Here is a 22,001-nt window from a genome sequence, read left to right as displayed (position 1 = left end):
AACATATTAAGGGTTGCCAGCATCTTTGCTAGTGTTTGCTGCCACCCTGTGAATGTCACTGTGTACTGCTCTAATAAGTTCTATTTTAAAAGAAAAATAACAAAAACAATCCATAACTTGTAAATGTAGCAAATAATTTTTTCTTGTTATACAAAATGTTTAAAATAAAAGAATGTTTATATCTAGTATATTGGTACCCAACATTTCACAATCAGTTGCTACAATATTCAAATTTTAACTCACCTTATTATACTACTTGACACATTATTTCCATAGATTACCAGGAAATCAAACTCTTAAATGTATACTATAAATATTTTATAATAGTAACAGGTATTGCGAAATGGAATGAACATCAGGAAAACACACACGCCAGCTTAAGACCAGAAATGTTGATATCTTGGAATAGTTAATAGTTTCAAAATGTTGACTGTATTTTGGAGTTTAAATACATATGGCTAATAAATAGTTCCTTCAGCTATTTTGCTAATTAGAGGTTGTGTCATGCACAAGATTAGAATCTTTTCCAAATGACTCCAGCATTTAACTTTTACTCAAATGGATCTACAGGGTTTGTAAGTCTAGCACAATAACCACAGACACCAGGAATTTTGAGTACCAGTGATTGCACTATGTAGAAGGAACTCAACTAATTAATTTGGCCAAATGTCCCATCGTAATAAATCTGAGACTAGTCCTGTAGACACAGTCATAGGCTTAGAAAGTTCATTCCAAACTCACATTTATAAACAAATTTTGTCACAAAATTTGCCCTGCTTGCAATGAAACTTGACCTGTTTCTAGAAAGCAATTAAAATGCATTTTGATCTTGACTGTGACCCATGAAGCCAAGTGACATTTAGTTCTCAGAAGAACAAATTAAAACAAATTAAAAAATCCATTTGCTCTTCTCATTACCCTAATTTGACAGTCAGCCAGAGCTCAAGATCATTCATCAAAGTAATAAAAAGAGAAATGAGAATGAAGCCAAAAAAAGAGATGTTCTATTAAATCAAAGAAGTACTTAAAATATATTTTATATTCATTAAGTCTTAGAAGTAATAATAAAAAATGCTTACTGAACATGGCAGGTCACTGTTCTTTGCGCATCCTAGTTTATATCATTTCTTTTGATTTTTAATTAAATACCCTTTTAATTTGCCTTTCCAGAATCAGTTTAATTACTATGGAAATGAACATAACTTAGGAAACCAAGGCAAGGGGAAAAGCACATAACCTCAAGTCAAGGCACCATAAGTAGTTCTTGTGGTCAAATACTGCACAATATGATTAATTATTAGAGTAGTGACTAGTAAACCACCACCGAGATACTTCCCCAGTGAGTGAGATGGCACATATAATCACATAATAATCAGGGGGGCAAAACACATTTGCTGTGGCTTCACTTAGCTGTACCATCATGCCTCCAGTAACCTAACATTAAAAAAAGTCACTTTCCACACATTTTTCTGTACCAGTATTTTCCAAACAGTATAGAATGCACTGTCATTTATTATAATAGACTGCCTTTAAAATACATATGATATAAAGAAGCAAAAATTTAAATGATTAAAGATAAAAGAATGGTTCAGGCTGAGCTGGTGCTAACTTCCCCACAAAAATCTGCCAATGTTTCTCACTTCTGCTTCCAAATGTGCAATAATTAATGCATACCCATTTCAAAAAGCAATTACAATCTTGTTTTACTTCCAGATTTGTGGCCTGGAAAGAATGGGGTCTTCAAAGCAATTTTTCCGCTTGACTTTCTCTAAGCCTAGAACCTAGACTTCAGCCCAGTCATAGCACTATGTATAACTAAACTGAATTAGAAGAACCCAAGACCCATTTCATAATCTAACACAAACATGCTCACCCCCAAGAAGGCGTATGGAAATCTACTTGGAAGAATTCAGTACTCTAAGCTTTTCATCCAGAAGTATGTCAGTTTTTGAAAAAAGTTAGAATGATAGGACAAAATATCACTGGGCATTTACTTTATTATCACTAACAAGCAATAAATTAGAGATATTAACTGACCTAGTAGGCTTTTTTTGACTGGTTGCAATTCCACTGTGATTAGACTGAGTTGCATATCTGGCTGCCAGACTGTATGAGGAGAAACAGAGAAATTGAATTAAAGAGATTCTTTGAACATGGAAAGAAAGTACAAACTTACAAGAAAACTATGAGTTAATGAAATGCAATTAGAACATGTACAAACATGTATAAAGAATAAATTAGAAAATTATGATAATGTAACACATATACCATGACCTTTGATTATGAACATATTATGAAATAAATAATGCTGTGGACCCCTTAATAAGTGTGTCATCAATGAATTTTAAAAAATGGTTGTGTGACAATATTAATATTTTTAAAGTAATATTATTCCATCTTAGAAAAAAATTCAACCTTTGTAAATGACAGTGAAAACTTCAGGAAAGCTAAAGTTTGACTTAACACCATAGCAAGATCTCTTTCTCAAAAAGATTCAAATGGAAAAAAGAGTATGAAATGAGAGTCATTATTTTCTTTTATAAACTCTTCTAGTCTGCTGTTTTAACCTAAATACTATTTTGAAAGCCAAAAGATTAAAATATCTGGTTTCTGTGTAGTAAGTTACTGTTGATCTCTAGTCCTGGATAGAATATTTTATGGAAGTGATTAATACAAGATGTTTTTCTAGAGAAAGATCTATGCAAAAAATTGAGATTAAAATGGAGTCAAATACTTCAAAAACGGACTGAACAACTGCTGATGACAATTTCTGGGCATTCTTGAATTACAATTCTTAATGATTTTTTAAATCACAATCTTTGGTCGAAAACACACCAAAAAGCATTATGGAAACCAAGTTTTGAAGAGCAGTGGATACTTTATAAATGAAATGAACATGTGTGCTTTAACTTGAACTGATTTCTGAATTACCTAATGGTTCTGAAATTAGTGTTCTGAAGGCTATAGTAAGACTCAGTGGGCCTAAACATGTTCACACGTGCTGTGATTGTCATGGGTTGATGTGTGAGTGGAGAATCACTCTGCTGGTGAATTGTTATGACTCTACATGAACACATTTGTTGTACATGCACAGTTTCCAAGGCCTCCAAGGAAACAGGAACAACATGGGGTTGTTGGAGTCAGGGTGGAAGGGTCATGTGGAGCCCTGCTGTTAATCCAGTTGCTTTGCTGCTAAGTAGAGTGTATTTAACCAAGGGAAGGATCCCTTAAGATGGTGACATGTTTCCTGAGTAAACTCTTACTCCATGCAGCCAGTCTGTGGTGGGAGTATGCAGGCCTTTGAACTGCCTGGCTAGAGAGGAATAAAGAATTCCTCATATCTAGACAGCTTTTCAGAGCACTTGTTTTTCAAGTGGATATGTGATATATTCTTATTTGCAGAGAGTGCATTCTGTATTCTAACTGTACTGGACACTGAGACAACTGGCTACAACTGGCCAAACTACCTCAGCAACAATAATATCAGAGGACAAGTTAAAAGTAAAAACCAAAGCACTCCAATGAAATATTAATTCAAAAATTAAAACTAAAAGTACCCAAAGTGAAAAAAAAGAATCTTCTGTGAACATGTCAGTCTGCTTTGTCAACCCAAGAATAAGAGAACTACCTACAGGTTCACCATGATGTCTTCTATCCTGTACCCTCCAAATTGAACACAAATATTAGCAGGAGAGATGCCAATAAAACAATGTACTTTCCCTCGGGGAACTAAAGCCACCTCATGGATTTTTTCTTCCATGATTTTAAAGATGTATCATAATTTCTAGTATAGAAGTAGAAAACCAACAACAAAATCTAGAGGTTAATCGACTTGGTCAAAATCAGTCTGATTTTATTGCCCACTTGTGTTTTCTAATTATTATGAGAATACTCTACTAGTTGCCTATATTTTTGTACCAAGCCATCCTCCTTTAATTCTTTGAAACTGGGCTTCTGCCCTATACTATCCTTACAAATGTGAAACTGTTATTTGAAGAAGAGTTTGATTCAACTCTCACCATATTCTAATATTTTTGTATTTGACCCTATTTTTCTCTCTGCCTTTTTAAATTTCTCTCTTTCACAGACTGTCATACTAATAAACTCACTTGATCTGCCCACCATCATTCTTGTCCATTTTCTCTTTCTTTCACCAGGCCCTCTCCCCTTACCCATCTCTTAAAAGCATGCTTTTTCATATGTCATCTTTCCTCAAACACTTGTATGCATTCTTTCATTTGATTCTTACCTAAGATTTCAGGTGAACTCTACTAGAAACTAGAGTTAATAGCTGCATCATACTCCCAGTCATCAATATCAACTGAATAAAAGACATCCATTTCCATGACCTTCAAAATCAATTACCACATCAAACTCACCATTTTCCTTTTTTTAATCCCCCAAGTTCTAATCAGATCCTTCCTTTCATTTCATGATTTCTGTACACAGGATCACCATTTTCTTTAGGTGTTTGGGCTTGAAACCTCAATTGTCAACTCTTCCCTTTTTCCTTCCTTTTAATTATTGTAGATGTGCAATCAATACCCTGCCATGCTGATTTGACCTCTACAAATTTATCTATGTTCTCCTTCAATTTTCATGTTTACCATCTAACTCAAGCCCCAACACTTCTCACAATGCCTCTAGCTCCCTTTATTTCTCTCTTTTTCTTTCTTTCTCTTTCTTCCTTCCTTCCTTCCTTCCTTCCTTTTTCTTTCTCTCTTTCTCTCTCTCTCTCTTTCTTTCTTTCTTCCTTCCTTTTTTATCTGGCTCTGGCTCTCTATGCAGCAGAAATGAATTTCTTTCCCCACAGTGCTTGTGATACCATGTCCCTAATTTCAGGTTTACAAATGGGCTAGTAACAAAGCAAGTGAGTAGGTACAGCCAAAGCAGTTTATTAGTGAAACAGACACAAGGGACATGTAGACACAGCTCTGAGGCAAGTGGGGGCAGATAAATAGAGTCAGAACACCACTAAACTAAGGATTTGCAGACATCTGGTTAGAAGATTATGTATTCTTTTCCTGAAATGTTGTCAAATGAAAGTCTTTCTAGCTAATGGGTGGCAAAAAGTATCAGAAACAAAAGCATAAAAAAATAAATATTTTGAGACACACTGTGGGTTCTACTAAAGGAATTATCTTCTCATCTATCCTGTAAAGTAGAATATCAAGGGAAAGCTTTTTATTTCCCCTAACATGGAAGGGAAGAGGAGGAGATTAGAGACAGTCAATTAAAAAAAAGGATGAAACTCATCTGGTGTTCAATACACAGAAGGATCCAAACTGCCAGAACTATCCAATACAGCTTCAGTGCAAACCCCCATGTAGAACTGTAATATCCATTTATTATAAGGAAAGAAAACTTCTCAAAGTAAACCGATCCTGAATTGCAATCAGGATCATAATTGCAATCATTGACCACCAGAGCCTCACTACTCAAGGTGTTGTCCACAGACGAACAAAATGGCATCACCTGGGCCTTGTTAGAAATACTGATTATTAGGTCTCATCCCAAATCTACTGAATCAGAATCTGCATTTTAACAGGATTCCTACGCATAATAAAAGCTGTGCTCTACAGAACACCCACAGATGTCCAAGCTTGGAAGAAAAACACCTGTTTCCAAAGTCAAAGAGCATAATCTAAACATCTCAAGCCATGCCTCATTTTCTATTCTGCTGCTGCTGCTTTAGATAGCGCCGACACCCTCCTTCCTCTAGAAATCCTCAACTCACTTAGCTTTCTTAACACGACAGCTGTCTCTTGAGCTACTCCTCCTCCTTCCAAGACACAGGTCCACTCACCATCACCCCTTCTAAATTTTGTACTATGCCCACGAATATTTTCAAAACCATAATCCTAGGTCTCAGCTGGTATATCCCTCCATTCTTTTTATATCAAATCTGTATTTTATACACCAATCTCAATTCTAAACTCAGAGCCTCTTTTCTAAGTATCTCATTATCTCCTACATATTCTACCTGGATCTATCAGCTATATTTCTCCCAGATATCCCCCAAATGTTCAAACCTTAACTCATTATTCTTTCAAATCATCTCTCTTTGACTTTGTTATTTAAATTTAGTGTCACCAACTTTTTATTTTTCCATTGAACAAAGAAGAGTTGTCTTCTTTGACATGACCCACTCCATTTCTACCTCTGTGTCAGTTCTCTCATGGACTCTGATAATGCCCCTCCACTAGTCTCTTTGTTATCATCCCTTTTTTATTGCCAACCAAATCCAATCATTCTTCTCACAGTCAACTAACTTCCTAAGAGAGAATAGATGTCAATCTCTTTCTTTGAAATTGCTGTTGACTCCCCATTGTCTGTAGGATATAGTCCAAGCTCTGTGATCTGGTTTACTGAGTGTTTCCGTGTGTCTCCTCAGACTCTCTTACAGCTTCATCTCCTCTGCACATCCTGCATCCCATGTTCTCCACTGTCATCACACCTCTGCTTCTGGCCTGAGGCCTCTTCTCCCCCGGCTCCATGGCTTTTCTCATGAGCTTTCCTTCATCTGCAACACCATGGCTTCTCTTCCCCACATCATGAAATCTTACTTCTGCTTTAGGATCCTGCTCAAGTGTCACCTCCTTCTTGAGGCATTTCTCAAGTCTTGTAGAGTTAGTTTTGTCCTCCATTAGTCCCCAGGTCCTTATTCATCTCTAAGGATTAGGTTAACATGGAAATTTATCAGGGTAAATGCTTATCTCCTGAACAGATTGCATTGTTCACCAGGACAGGAATTACGGTATGTTCATTTCTTCATTCTCAGTTCCTATCATGGGTTGGTATGTGTTCAGTAATTAACTATTGATTGCTATTAACTGGGTAGTATTATCAAAAAATGATATGTTATACCACCATCTTTTAACCAAGGGAAATCTTTTTAAGAATGGAATTATCAGAAGTATATTAAAGGAAGACACTTGTCTTCACTGTGTCCTTATTAAGTGACAGTTTACATTTATTTTCTCATTTATTCCTCACAATAGTCCTGCAAAGGCGATACTCCATTTCTGACTGAAAAATATGAAACCGCCTTTAAACATTAAGTAACTTGTACGAGTTATACATCTTATATATAATAGTACTGAAATTTAAACTTTCTTCTGTTGGATTCTATAAGCTGTGCTATGTTCTACTATACCATATCATTTTCTTGCAAAGTACAACTTGTGATACTTTAATGTTTCTTTTGTTATTAATTCATTGCCTTTTGGATTTGTATCTCCAAGACATCATGATAATAACTTTATATTGCCTTCAGAGTATCATCTCTTCCGGTGTCAAATAAATCTACTTTCAATAGATACTCTTCAGCATTTAGATAGGGAATTTTAAATAATTTCATTCAACAGATGACTTTATGTAGAAATAGGAAATAAACAGTAAAACAAATTTTAAATGGTCTGATGCTTTTAGTGTCCAAGCAATTCTCAAAAATCTTCCAAGTAAACACTATTTTTTAAATGTTTAAGCCACATTTTAGTAAGAGCTAGAAAATTATGGCATACTATTTATAACTTGCCACTCCCATGTTCATTGCACACATGACTAATTAATCAATCACAGAACTTTTTTCTGCTGAGTCCTGTGGTAGCCTCAAAATCCTTGGCTAGGACTCCAGCAACCCTTACTAATCAGAACACTTAGAATGAGAGTAAAACTTACTCGATCTCTTCCTTATGCTTTCCTCAGATATTGTTAAGAAGATTTTGAGTGGCTCAGTGCAAGATTTTTGTGGAAGGTTCTATTTCTGTTGTAGTTATTCTACCAGTGGACTTCCATGCAGAAGTAAAAATTATGTAATCTTATTCCTTAGCTTTCATTTTCAAAAATCAAACTGGACCCAGATACAAAGACATGTGCGTCATTAAAAGTCACCAAAACATAATATCTGAGCCTCACACGTCTATCATTCTTTACCTCCATTGGCTACTATCAAGGTTCTTTCAAAAAAAAAAATCTCAGTTGAGACAGTTAATATTTGAATTGCCTTAATTGCTATTTAATTCCCATGATAGTTAAAATATTCTTTTAACAACTACTCATTGCCCAAGTAAAAAGTTGGAGAGCCACAGTAACTTCCTAAGAAATTGAGCCTTTGTCATGACCCCAGCAGAGAATACCAAAAGGTTTAAATTGCAGAATAAATAATAAATTCCCAGATTAATGAGATCATTTTCTTTGATATGTAAAGAAGAAATTGGGGGGACGAAAGAGGTTGGGATATTTAGCAAGCCTGGAACCAGGAGACCACATAGGAAATCACTGCTACAATTCAGGAAAGATTTGATGAGGGCCTGAATGGACGCAGAGGCACAGGAAATAAGAGTAAATGATTAATGAGAGAAGTTATAATCATGGACACAGGACTTGAAGGGAAAAATCTAAGATGGCTCTGGGGCCTCTGGCTTGGGTTGCGCAGTACAGTTACATGGGAACAGAGGGCAGGAAAAAGAGATTTAACACCCCTGATAGAGTGTAAAATGAGAAAAAAAAATCAAGACTCCACTTTTAAGTTATGTCATTAGTCAAAGGGTGAATAAAGTAACAGGAAATACTAGGAAGATGGATATTCACAGATGAATAAATCCATTTTCACAGCAGAGAAAAAGTAAAGATCACTTTATGGTCATATTATAATAGCTCTTTTTTAAAGCACATAATAGTTTTGGATATTGAATAAATTAATAAATAAGAAATTGACTTCACACCCCTAAGGTATTTAAAGTGGCAGACAGACATAGATATTGAGAAATTTGATTTAGTTTTGTGTTCTACTTATTCTAATAAGCGTATATTGATTGACGTTATCCACCAATTAATAAATCATTAAAAAGGATTTTATTGACCACCGGCATGTATCAGCAATGTGCTAGAACGATTTAATTTGGGAAAATTAGGTTTAAGAATGCAGGGATGACTGTTTCACTCTGAGAAGTATAACCCTTCAGACCATGTATTCCAACTCAAAACCCTTCCTAAAAAATACAATTTGATATTTAATGGAAACTGAACTGACTTCAACCTTGGAAGAAGAAACGAAACAATATCAGGCAAGTGTGCAAAAAGTGGTACATTCAAATATCTACCTTCTGTGAATTATTAAATTGAAATGCCAGTAGTAAAGATCTAATATATTGGTTAGTAGCACAGACTCTAAAGCCTGAATACTCTACCTGAATCCCAGCTCAGCTGTTCTCTGTGCCTGTGTCCTCAGGGGTTAAATAAGGATGACAATATTATCTATCTCAAGGTTCTTGTAAGGATTAAACTGTAGATCACTTAGAAGGGTGTCTGGTAGAAATAAGTGCTGGAACAGTTAAAAAGAAAATTCAGTGGGATTCAGATGTACGTTTGGGAGTCCCTGGGTTTACTAAGCCCCCATGTGAGGCTCTATAAATAGTCTGGTGAATTCATTAAAACATAACTTCCTATGTTCCTACAACTACCCTGCCCTCCTGTGCTTGGTTGTCTTCTCAACACCACACCACATTCTTTGGCCCCACCTATCACTTACTTACTTACATACATACATTTATTTTTTATTGATTGATTGATTGATTGATTGTGGTACGCGGGCCTCTCACTGTTGTGGCCTCTCCCGTTGCGGAGCACAGGCTCCGGACGCGCAGGCTCAGCGGCCATGGCTCACGGGCCCAGCCACTCCGCAGCATGTGGGATCTTCCCGGACCGGGACACGAACCCGTGTCCCCTGCATCGGCAGATGGACTCTCAACCACTGTGCCACCAGGGAAGCCCTCACCTATCACTTCTGATGCTACTACATTCTTACTCTAAGACCCACAAGCACGGACATCTCAGGACAGTGCCTGAGCTTTTAACTCTGGCTCTCAATCTCCTGGTTTATAATTACTTTGAGACCCGATTTCGTGCAAGCAAATACAATTGTCTTATTCTCCCTCAAACCTCTCTGGATACTACTCACTCTTCTTGTTTTCTAAACTCAACAATATCAAGCCCTATAGGTCCTAATCTTATAAAGAATCATCAGAAAATTGCCCCAATAGGACATCCAAGAACCACCATTCCCAAAACAGCACGCACAGGATGAGCCTTCCAGAACCTGCAATTCTCAAAACTGTACATAATCCCCAAAGTATCTCAAATACAGAATTTCATAAATGTTCTGTTTTGTGATACAGTCATTAGATGAAAATATAGTTTTGATATGCTTAACGCTATAGTATATTTGCTTTAATATTTCAACTACAGTTTTGTGTTAGATTTGCACTCTAAATGTCATAACTAATTTGAAAGACAGGGGTAAAATGTGTCAGAAATTGAGGCAGTCCTCGATAACAACAACAAAAATAATTTGCCTTTAAGAAGGTAGCAAACAGGCCTCCATAATTCTGAATATATTGCAAAACAACAAAAGGAATTCTCTTGTTTGCTCACTTGACCCATACATGTTTGTAGTCTCCAGAGTTTTGTTCTGAGCCCTCCTTTTCTTCCCTAGCTTTATACTCTCTTCCTGAGTAATCTCTTCCATCTCTATAGTTTCAATCAACAAAACATTGCTAAGCCAATGTTCCCAGGTCCATATATCTGGCCCTGACCACTCTTCTGGGCTCCAGAGCCTCATATTAGATATCACCATCTAGAAGTCCCACTGAAATGTCAAATCCATGAAGGCCGAAGCTGAACTTCCTCTCTTCATCTCCTTCTCATCTGTTTCCACCACAGCATTACTATTTTTTCCCTTGTTGAAATACATCACCACCAGTGAGTCAACAAAACTAGAAATGTGATGATTTCTTTGGCCCTTACCTCCAAACAGTCCCCAAATCCATCTTCCTCAGTCCCACCCTCATGCCTATTAACATTAAATTGTTCAAACTCTTGTCTCTATAGCTATAATGTATGACAAACCTGGACCCTCTCACATTTCTCCCCAAAGCACATTTTTCTCCACCCTGTCACCAAGGTCATGTTCCTAAGTTATAAGCAGCCTCATTTTCCTTCTGCTAAGAAAATTCCTGAAGCAACTTCCTTTACCTTCAAGAAAGAACTCCCAGCTCCTAGAAGGAGCATCCAGAGCCCCCATGAATTGGCCTCTGCCTATAGCCTCCCTCTCATCATGCCCTGTGGCAATTTAAACCCAGAGCTACAATCAATTATTAGATGCTCCTGCCATTAAAAGGTGAGATCTCTATCCTACCCACCCTCCCTTTGAAGCTGGGTGGAATTGTCAGTCCTTCATCTGTTGGGTCACAATACAGTTGGGTCACAGTACAATGTCCCTGAGACAGACATGCTGGTGAGGCCATATGTAGTCACTGTTCCAGACATGTGAGTGAAGAAGTCACCTCAAAAGGGGATTCTCCAACCACAGGTGTTTTGCCTCGGGGCAGCCTGTGACACTCCAGCCATTCCACCCTTCCCTGTGAAGGTTCCAGAAATAGTGGAGTAGAGACGAGCCATTCCTGATGTGCCCTGTCTGACTCCTAAGCTCACAAAATCCATGAGGATGATAAAATCGTTATTGTTTTGTGCCAATATATTTTAAACAGCAAGAGATACCCAGAACGCATTTCCACTTTCACTTTCTGCTCAGCCCAAAAGTGGCAGCTTCCTGAAACTGAAATGGCATTTTCCTCATCAGTGCCTTTGTATGGGCTTTTGTACTCTGTTGGAGTAGTTAGCACACCTCACTGAACCACCTGTTTAAACATCTAGGTCCTCTATTAGATGATGGGTGAAATAAAAGGTTAAAGCATCACCTGATCTCAGCTGCACATCTAGCATAATTCCTGGCACACAGTGGGGGCTGAATCTTTATTTGTTGAAAGGTCACATTTGAACTTTCAAACCACCAGTAAGAAAGAACCCTGTGCTCTAAGGTAATATGTGAAAGATCACTAGAACAATGTTGTTTTTCATTAAGCCATGTGGTATTCATGGACTACGCACAGTGACTGGTTCATCAAAACATAAAAATAAGCACAAAACAGTAATTTTTAAAATGGATGTATTTCATATAAATATGATAATACACTATGTTTATCAGAGCAATCTTTCATATTATGTAGGTTTTTATAACTCCTCATCTATATTAAGAGATTTTACAGAAAATTGTTTTAGAATCAACCATCTTTCCTCCCTTCAGTCTACTTGACTTCAGCCTTGGAGTCAGACAAACAGGAGTGGAAATCCCTATACAGAATCCCTCTACAGTCACACCTTTAGTACTCTTGATTCCCAAAGAAAGAGAAAAAATGCTTAACCATAAAATCACATTTGTTCTACTAACAACACTATACCCAAGGAACCAAGGAGGAATACAAAGAAGCAAATTACACAATATGAGGTAAGAAATTTCTTGGGCATAAATTTTGGTGGAAGTTTTTTAACCTCCCAATTTTACTTTTCTTTTGTAAGATGGTATCATGTGAAGAAGACAGGAATTATTTCCTTTCAAATTTACTAAAAATGGCTTGAGAGAAAATTAGGGATAAATTACCCAAGGTGTATTATAATTAAGCACATTGGAAGAAAGTCTTAAACTAAGGATTTTATATAAAATAACAAACATTGAAGATAGTAGAACACATTCACTAAAATTTTTAAGGCTGAGATAGATTGAAATACATTTCCTTATATATCCTATGATTGCTAAAAATGAAACCATATCTTCAGAATTAATATTTAAAGAATTCTTTAAACCAAATTCTTCCTTTAGTATATACAGTTCCCTTCTGTAGGGTCCTTGTGCAATGTTATAAAATGATAACTGACAAGCTAATAGCTCTAAAAAAGAGGAAAGTGTTCAGCCACTTCTGCAAACTATCTTTTGTACCTTAAAACCATATACGCTCCTTCAAAAATATTTAAGACATTTTGTAACAACTATACTCACATCAGAGTATGTGATAAAAATGTTGTCCCTATACATAAATTTTGCAGAGACATCACTAAAAACAGTTATTGCCTAATCCATAAATGAGTCAGAAGCTTAGCCTTCATCCACATGTGTTTCTTTTTAGCAGCTGGGTGGCTGAAATATCATCCTGATTACATGTGAGACAGGTTACTGTGATAACTTATCCCATTAGTGAAAGATGGCATGTAAATCTATTATAACCTCTGTCTTATCTTAAATTTCAACTGACAGTTAATAAGGCCACCTGCATGGTCTGCTTTTGAGGGATCTCAAAACAGTAACTAAAGAGGGAGATGCCTGGCTAGGATATTACTGCATCAAAGTCTCATGTTCTTTTAGGAATGGAGAACTTCAAGATAAAGAACTCAGGAAACCAGGCTCACATTTCTCTCACACTGTTACCATAAATCAGATTTTCACACTGCTTTTACTTACATGTAGCTCAAAACACTATGCTGCTGCATGGATCTTTTCCATTTACAGCTTTCAGTGTGGAGTAAAATTATATCTCAATGCATTCAGTGCTCCATTCTAAAAGCCCAATTTAATGCAACCACCTTAAAAAAACTGGACCCTGAATACCGCTAGACAAAACTATTTTTTTAATTTAACTTTTATTTTATATTGGGATATAATTGACTTCAATGTTGTGTTAGTTTCAGGTGTACAGCAAAGTGATTTAGATATACATATATATATCCATTCTCTCTCAGATTATTTTCCCATATAGGTTATTACTATTTTTTAAGCTAAAAATGTAAACAAACTTTGGCAAAGACTACCCTGATGAGTGAAAAAATATGGATTATTTAATACTTCTGAAGATTTAAAAAGTAAGGGGACACGGGTTCAAGCCCCGGTCCGGGAAGATCCCACATGCCGTGAGCAACGGCATGCACCACAACCGCGTGCACCACAACTACTGAGCCTGCGCTCTAGAGCCCGCGAGCCACAACCACTGAGCCCGTGTGCCCCAACTACTGAAGCCTGGGCACCTAGAGCCCGTGCTCCGCAACAAGAGAAGCCACCGCATTGAGAAGCCCGCGCACCACAACGAAGAGTAGCTCCCACTCGCCGCAACTAGAGAAAGCCCGTGTACAGCAGCAATGAAGACCCAATGTGGCCAAAAATAAAATAAATAAATAAAAGTATTGTAGGAAGCACAGACTATGTTAAACTATTTCCTAGTACCCATGTTCATGAAAATGAACTTAATTATTATGCTTATAAAATAATTATATAAATGTTTGAAGATCTAGAAGAAAGTCTATTTTAGAGAGTCCTTATAATTGGCCTCCTCTCAATTTACTGCAAAGCAAATGTAATCACTAATACAGTCAGTTTCATATCATTAGGGATAACTGGGGTCTCAAAACATCTCTGATGGTGGAATCTGGTCTAGAGTCTGCCCCCACTTGTGAGGAGAGAAAGCTGGTTTTATTTACACATCTTTTGAGACTGAGAAGTCAATTAGAAAGGGGTGGGTGCTATGAGTGGTCAGCAGCAGAAGCACAGGAAATGGGAGTGTGAAGAGGCAAATGTTGACAGTGCGCTTTGTAATGAAGAAGGACTTTTAACCAATGGCAAGACTATCTCAGCTGCAGAAACATGCAAGTCCCCCAAATTCAATTCTATGCTCACCCAGTCATCCCCTGATTACAATTTGTCTTTCTCTGTAGACCTGGTGACAGGAAAACATTCAATGGTCATACTGACACAATTATTATAGTTTTTGTGACAGATGCATTTTTCCATTGTAAGACAATAAGTTGAACCTTTGAGACAGATTTTAGTGGAAAACAGATTAATACATAATAATTTCATATGGTATAAAATTGCAGATATAATAATCAACTCTACATTATCAGTGCTCTATTTGAGAAGAGAGTGCCCCAGAAATAGTAAAGATCAAATAGAACCAAACAATGTCTAGTGTTTGGGAGACAATGTTCATGCAATATATAAACAGGATATCAAAATGTCCTGGAGTAAAATGTTAAAGAAATAAATCACAAATTAGCTATTCTGAGTAACGGCTCTGTGATGATACATGGATCATATATTTGGTAATTACAAGAGAAAATTATGAAACATTGGCTTACCATTGTTTTTATCGAGACATTTATGTCAGAGAGCACAAGTCAAATTCTCTAAATTAGGAGTGAGTCTAATACTTTATAATATATATTATATTCTCACCATTCCCTTGGAAAGATGGAGTATAACTGTGATGTTTGCATTTTCTACCTGGAGAAATCAATCTCAGTTAATTGATTTTTACTTAGTTAAAGAAAAAAAAAGTTATCAGAATGAAGAATGGTTCTGTCAATGAATGTGATGCCATTAACATGTTGATAAACAATATTAAGGTTTAAGTTCAAAACATCAAAGGATAACATGATAGATAAAAGGGGCCATCAATGACCAAGAGACTTCAGCAGCTTTTGGAGAACTGAAAATAAATGAAGTATTTTTGATGTGGAACACATAGCCTCCATGTGTTCTCCATCAAAATGAACACAGAAGCCTCATCCTACTATACGCATGGAGGGAGGATTCAGTCTGTAAGAACGAGGGAGGCTGGACTAGGAAATTTCAGATAAGATGAAGGGGATATAAAAAGAGGGAGATTAATCGAACATCCATGTCAATTACTATTGATGACCACTCCATGGCCAGACACAAACAAACCAATTAACCATCCAAACAAACAAGAAGCGATTTTAACTATAATAACTGAATAATCAAAGAAAAAAAATGCCAGCAAAGAGGGGTCTCTCAATATACCTGGACTGACATCCCTCTAGAGCATCATTAAAGGAGCTATGGCCTATTCTTTTTTTTCAAACCGAAGTGTATTGCTCAGCCATTAAAAAGAATAAAATAGTGCCATGTGCAGCAACACGGATGGACCTGGAGATTATCATACTAAGTGAAGTAAATCACACAGGGAAAGACAAATGTCATATGATAGCACTTATATGTAGAATCTAAAAAAATTGATACAAATGAACTTTTTAACAAAATATAAACAGACTCACAGACTTGGAGAACAAACTTCCCCCAGGGGGTAAGGGTGGGAGGGGGAGGATTGATTGGGAGTTTGGGATTGATATGTACACACTGCTATATTTATTTAAAACAGATAACCAATAAATTAGAATTACTTTCTAAAACAAATAAATAAATAAATAAATTGAAGTGTGTAGTTGATACACAATAAGTTTCAAGTGTACAACACAGTGATTCATAATTTTTAAAGGTTATATTCCAATTATAGTTATTATAAAATACTGGCTATAGTCCCTGTGTTGTACAATATATCCTTGTAGCTTATTTATTTTATACATGGTAGCTTGTACCTCTTAATCCCCTACCCTTATCTTGCCCCTTCCCCCTTCACTCTGCCCACTGGTAGCCACTAGTTTGTTCTCTGCATTTGTGGATCTGTTTCTTTTTCTTTATATTCACTAGTTTGTTTTGTTTTTTTAGATTCCACATGTAAGTGATATTATGCAGTATTTGTGTTTCTCTGCCTTACTTACTTCACTTAGCATAATACCCTCCAAGTCCACGCATGTTGTTGGAAATGTCATTATTTCATTCTTTTTTATGGCTGAGTAATATTCCACTGTGTGTGTGTGTGTGTGTGTGTGTGTGTGTGTGTGTGTGTGTGTGTATATACACATATATACACACACAATATCTTCTTTACCCTTTCATCTGTTGATGGACACTTAGGTTATCTCCATATCTTGGCAATTATAAACAATGCTGCCATGAACACTGGGGTGCATGTATCTTTTCGAATAAGTGTTTTGGGGTTTTTTTGGATAGATACCCAGGAATGGAACTGCTGGTTCTATGACCCTTTTTGCTCAGTATCATCTGAGTGAGGACCTTCCCAGAAGCCTGTTGAAATGTGCAGAAATATGGCTCCTACACATCTTATTTCTCCTTTTCTGATTTATGCCTCTCTATCATCAGCTGTCCAATTACTAGTACATATTTAAATTTTTAATTGTTTGTCTATCACTAAATGTAAGCTTCAAAAGGGCAAGGATTCTTCGATTTCTTTTGTCCTCTGTTGTATCTCCAACGCTTAGAAGAGTGCCTGGAACACACTAAGTGCTTAATAAACATTTGTTGAATATATTAATGGGGGATGGGAGAGATGGGAGAGTGTGTACATCAAAAGATAATGATCAAATTAATGAATAAAAATTAGTGGTAGTAGTATTTTATTTAGCTATAAGGGAATACTTACTAAAGGAAATACCTAAAATAATTAATGGGGTTACCTCTCTGTAGCTAGACCAGGCTTGGGAAGGTCTGAGCATTGGGCCGTCATTTTTAAATCATAAAGATATTATTACTTTGAATTACATTTATGTATTTAATAGAAGTTAGAAGTGTAATGGACAGAATTGATCAGAGAAAGTGAGAGAGGAAGGAACAGTGATGAAGCTGACTTGAGGTTTTTAATGTGGGTCAATATATTTCATTATATATGTGATATGAACTAGAAGTGGGAGGAGGAAAGATGAAAGTGGCTGGTTTGAGTGCCTGTTACATGCTAAGTGCTGTGCTAAGGAGGAACTTTAAACACAAATTATGTCAGGTGGTCTTCTCGATACCCTTTTGAGAAGGTTACCACTATTCTAATATGAGGTAAGAAACCTCGTATTTGAGCAGGTTAAAATTACTTGCCTCATGCCACATCACTGGGAATTGGTTGGCAGAATTGAAAACCATGTTTGCCTGACTCTAAAATAACCAACACTATACATATGCTGCTTCATCATAACAACAGAACCATGAGTGGTTGTCAAGCTTTGAAAATAATGGACTAGAAGCACAGAACATAAGCAGTGTGTGTATGTGTGTGTGTGCATACTCTTAGTATTACACCCTCTCTTGGTTTCCTTGATCAGTCAATTAAAGAATAATTTCTTTATAAATATAAATTTTATAAATAAAATAATTTATTTCTCTCTAGAAATAAAAAATTCTGTTATTTAAAAGGAGATTCATAGATGTCGTTTTTGTTTGTTTCATTTTCTTTAAAGTTTAATTGATTCACTGTCTTTTATGAAGAGCACACTATAGGCCACAACACAGAGCTCAATTAAGCAACTAATTGAAGCCAGGTTCATGAGGGCTTAAATTACCAGAGCCTTCCTGTCATCTTAAATTAAACTTCCTTATATACTTCTCAAGATTTATAACCCCAGGCTGAAAAGCTGTAAACCATCCCAGTTTCAGAGTGAATCTCCCAGAAGGAAATGATGTTTCCTGGAAAAGAGGAAGGCAAATGTCCTCCATGGAAGAAGGCTCCAAAAGCAATGTGTGTGGCAGGGGTCATGGGAGCCTCGAGAAGGGGCTGCAAAGGGAATAGACAAGTCACTCAAATAGCACGTGCCCAGAGATTTTGCAGTTTGACTTGTGAGTCCTATAGGAAGGAGCAAATTTATCTAAACAGCAAGTGGACACATTCTTGACTTTCTCCTACCAAATGTAAAGCAGAAGGGCAAATGATTTTCTGTGGAGACCATAATCTCCCCAAATCCCCAAATAGCTCTTATTTTAGTTGAGAAAGACTTATTACCACTGCCTTTAACACTCTATCACCTATCTAATTTCTTACCTACACTTTCACATGCATTGTGTTTCTTTTTTACATGTTTTAATTCTCTATAATATAAAAATACGTGTTCATGTGATTCAAAAATCACTGTTTTGGGATTGGTACAATTCACCAACTATTTAATAACGGGATGGGAAATCATTTAATGATGTAGACAAAAATTAAGCTAAAAGGCCTGTATTCTAAGGAAAATCACCTCCCTTTTTTAAACTTTTAGCAAATAGAAAACATTTTTTATGTATACTATTACCCTAACATCTCATGTATAACCAGACCAGTACATAAGAAAAATGAATTTTCATTTTATAATTTTCCTTCACTATAATGTTTTACTAGATATTCTCAGGAAAATTAGACATTCATGACATGATTTCTGCTCAGTGCTGGCTGGTCTCATGTGCCAGGCACTGTGTACAGTTTTGGTGAAATTGAACTTTCTGTTACTTTTCATGTCAACTAGAATTCTGCCAAAACTCACATATGTAAAAATATGATTAGCAGAAATATCCTGAATGTCTATGACATATTTACTGATGGAAATAAATTTTCTGAGTTTGAAAATTATAGGATTCATGTCTACCTTGTTTTTTGAATAAGAAGTACTATTTTCCCCATCTCCTGGTTAATGCCTATAGAAGATAACTATGATCACAACTCTTACATAAGATTTTTAGTACTTTATATTAAAACAGTTCTCATACTCTTTCCAGTTGGTTAGACAAAGGGCCTTTAATATACTCTTTTCAAAATAAAATGAAGCGCCAGAAAAATAAAAGAAATTGATTTTATATTTTATATTAAATAAATGCAAACAGGATACTTAACATTCTTTAATATAGCAAAATGTTTCAACTTTACCTATGTTAAGTCCTTCCAAAGATCACTGAAATAGAGAAAAATTAATTTTTATATGAAATATGTTCGAATTTTTGAGATTGTTGCAGGACTGAGGAAATTTAGAATGAGTCGCAGCTTTATTTTAATACACATACTACAAGTAGATAATTCAAGTCAAATGATAAACAGATCAGTGATCAAGGAACAAGACTGCCCTCACATGTCATCACTAAACTTACATCAACCATATGTCATTTTAGGGTTAATTCAGAACACAGGTCTTTCAACAGTATTTTTCCCTTTGTAATATTAGTTTATGTTGACGAGGTAAGGACTTCTGTATTAATATTATTTATTAACAAAACAAATTAGTAATTTGGACATTTTAAAGATAATACATTTGTGTCGGATTAGTTGTGGCATTCATTTTTTTAACCAGCCTTTAATTAAAAATTTTAAACTCTGCACTAGCTGCAAATTAGAGGCATCATTTCTTAATCCTAGATCAGATATCTTCTTTCGTTGTCTAAACCAAACATGACAGAGAAGACAGGAGTTATAAACATGCAAGGCTTTAAGCTATCAATGATATTTCATAGCCCAAACACTTCACTCATGTTACCTATTACTTTTCGTGGTACCAAAATGCTAATGATCTTGGTAATCTGCTTTCTTATCCCGCAAAACAGAAACCACATATTGGTAAAGGAATGGTACTCCACAGAGGTAGCAACACTGATAGCAGTGAATTAATGAATGATAGCCAGAAAACAAAGGGAACAAAATATTTATAATAAATAGGTAAAAGACCAAAGAGGTATATAGTCAGGCATCAACAAGGATGGAAGCAAATAGTTCCATCAGACTTGGATAAGGTCTGATGGTTCCACTACATATCATTCTGAAACTAACTGTAGTTCAATATCATGACCACCTAAGAATCAAGAACATTTTATCTTTATTATAGCAGTTTTGTAATACACACAATTCTCATTTTAAATGACGTACCATTGCAATTGTGAATGTTAGAAAGTTTTCCTACCTAAAATTAGAAGCAGCTATAATAAAGGTTCATTCATTCTTACTTAACTCATTTCAGAAATCATTACTAAGGACGTACTGTGTGTAAGGTTCTGGGCTAATCCCTTGAAATACAGAAGTGGTTAAAATGTAAAAATACTGCTGTCCTCACAGTGCTTACATTCCAGAGGGGAGGAAGTGGCAATAATAAACAATGAATATAATAAATAAGTTGTAGGTTAGAGAGGGGTTAGAGCTACAGAAAAGAAGGAAAACTACAGCAACCATGATGTGGAGTGCAGATGGGCACACTGCAGTGTTAAAAGAGAAGTTAAGGTCAGCATCAGTGAGAAGCCAACACTGGAGCAGTTGACTTGCAGGAGGCGAGAGATTCGGCCAAGTGGCTATCAGAGGAAGAGCATTCCAGGCAAAGGAATCAGCTACAGCATATTTCCTAAGCGGGGAGCAAGCCTAGTCTATTTGACACCATGGCAGGGCTCTGAGCAAAAGAGTGACATCTGACAGGTATGTTCAAAGAGTTTTGTAGATACTGACCCACTGAACTCCCAGAACGATTTCATGAAATTGATGCCATTTTTTATACCCTTTTAGCAGATGAGAACCTGAAGCATAGAGAGGTTAGGTAAGTTGCCCAAGGTCACACAATTAGGAAGTGGTGGAACTGGGATCCAAAATGCAGGCAGTCTGATTCTAGAGATGAGCTCTTTTTTTTTTTTTTTTTTTTTTTGCAGTACATGGGCCTCTCACTGTTGTGGCCTCTCCCGTTGCGGAGCACAGGCTCCGGACGCGCAGGCTAAGCGGCCATGGCTCACGGGCCCAGCCGCTCCGCGGCATGTGGGATCCTCCCGGACCAGGGCACGAACCCGTGTCCCCTGCATCGGCAGGCGGGCTCACAACCACTGCGCCACCAGGGAAACCCTAGAGGTAAGCTCTTAACAAGGAGATATTCAGTCCTTGAACAGGACACACACAGGCACGCATGCTCGCTCACATGTGCACAAACCCCCCCACACACACTCAAGAGTGGAGAGGAAGCTGAGAAGCCAGAAGAGGAGAGTTTGTTATCCACATTCTATGTCTCTTGGTCCACATTTTATTTTCTCTCTTGTATATTTTACTTGTTAACCTTTAGATCAAAATGTCTGTTTAAATGAAAGATGTTCAAATTGACTGAAAACATTTGGGATTATTCTCAAAAGAGTAAAACAAATTAGCAATTCTTAATGTATAAAATAAATATTGTGGAAATTATTGTGGAGTTATGTCAATTTACTTTAAATAAACAAAGAGAACAAAACAAAAATACTCTCATGAAACAATGTGCACTAAAATTATTTTAGGTCTACAGAGAAAAATACAAGAACATTTTTCTGGCTAAATATCCAGAATAATATAGCCACCAGTCATTCAAGCTATCCACTTGGGAAGAGCTTTGGAATCACAGAAAGGCTTCATAAATCATGATTTATGACTCTCATCTCATGTAAATGAAGATAATGTGTCACTGAGATTCTTTTCCATGTTAATTATCTTGGTTCTATTGTATAGACACTTATT

At 36.4% G+C, this 22,001-nt stretch overlaps 1 protein-coding gene across 3 annotated transcripts in view; it reads right to left on the bottom strand.

Annotated features, from left to right (window-relative positions):
• NAV3 (neuron navigator 3) overlaps positions 1 to 22,001 on the bottom strand; it is a gene marked incomplete at both ends in the record, with an annotated part of 362,535 nt that overhangs the window by 194,506 nt on the left and 146,028 nt on the right. For all 3 annotated transcript variants that reach the window (XM_082666667.1, XM_082666668.1, XM_082666669.1), the window contains one exon: positions 2,038 to 2,106. In XM_082666667.1, the coding sequence (XP_082522793.1) occupies positions 2,038 to 2,106 (69 nt within the window). The remainder of the gene's footprint in view (positions 1 to 2,037; positions 2,107 to 22,001) is intronic.

Source organism: Grampus griseus, assembly GCF_964374135.1.
Source record: "Grampus griseus genome assembly, chromosome: 11".
NCBI lineage: Eukaryota > Metazoa > Chordata > Mammalia > Artiodactyla > Delphinidae > Grampus > Grampus griseus.
The sequence above is the reverse complement of the archived record's forward strand: the minus strand, read 5'-3'. Positions and strand labels throughout refer to the sequence as shown.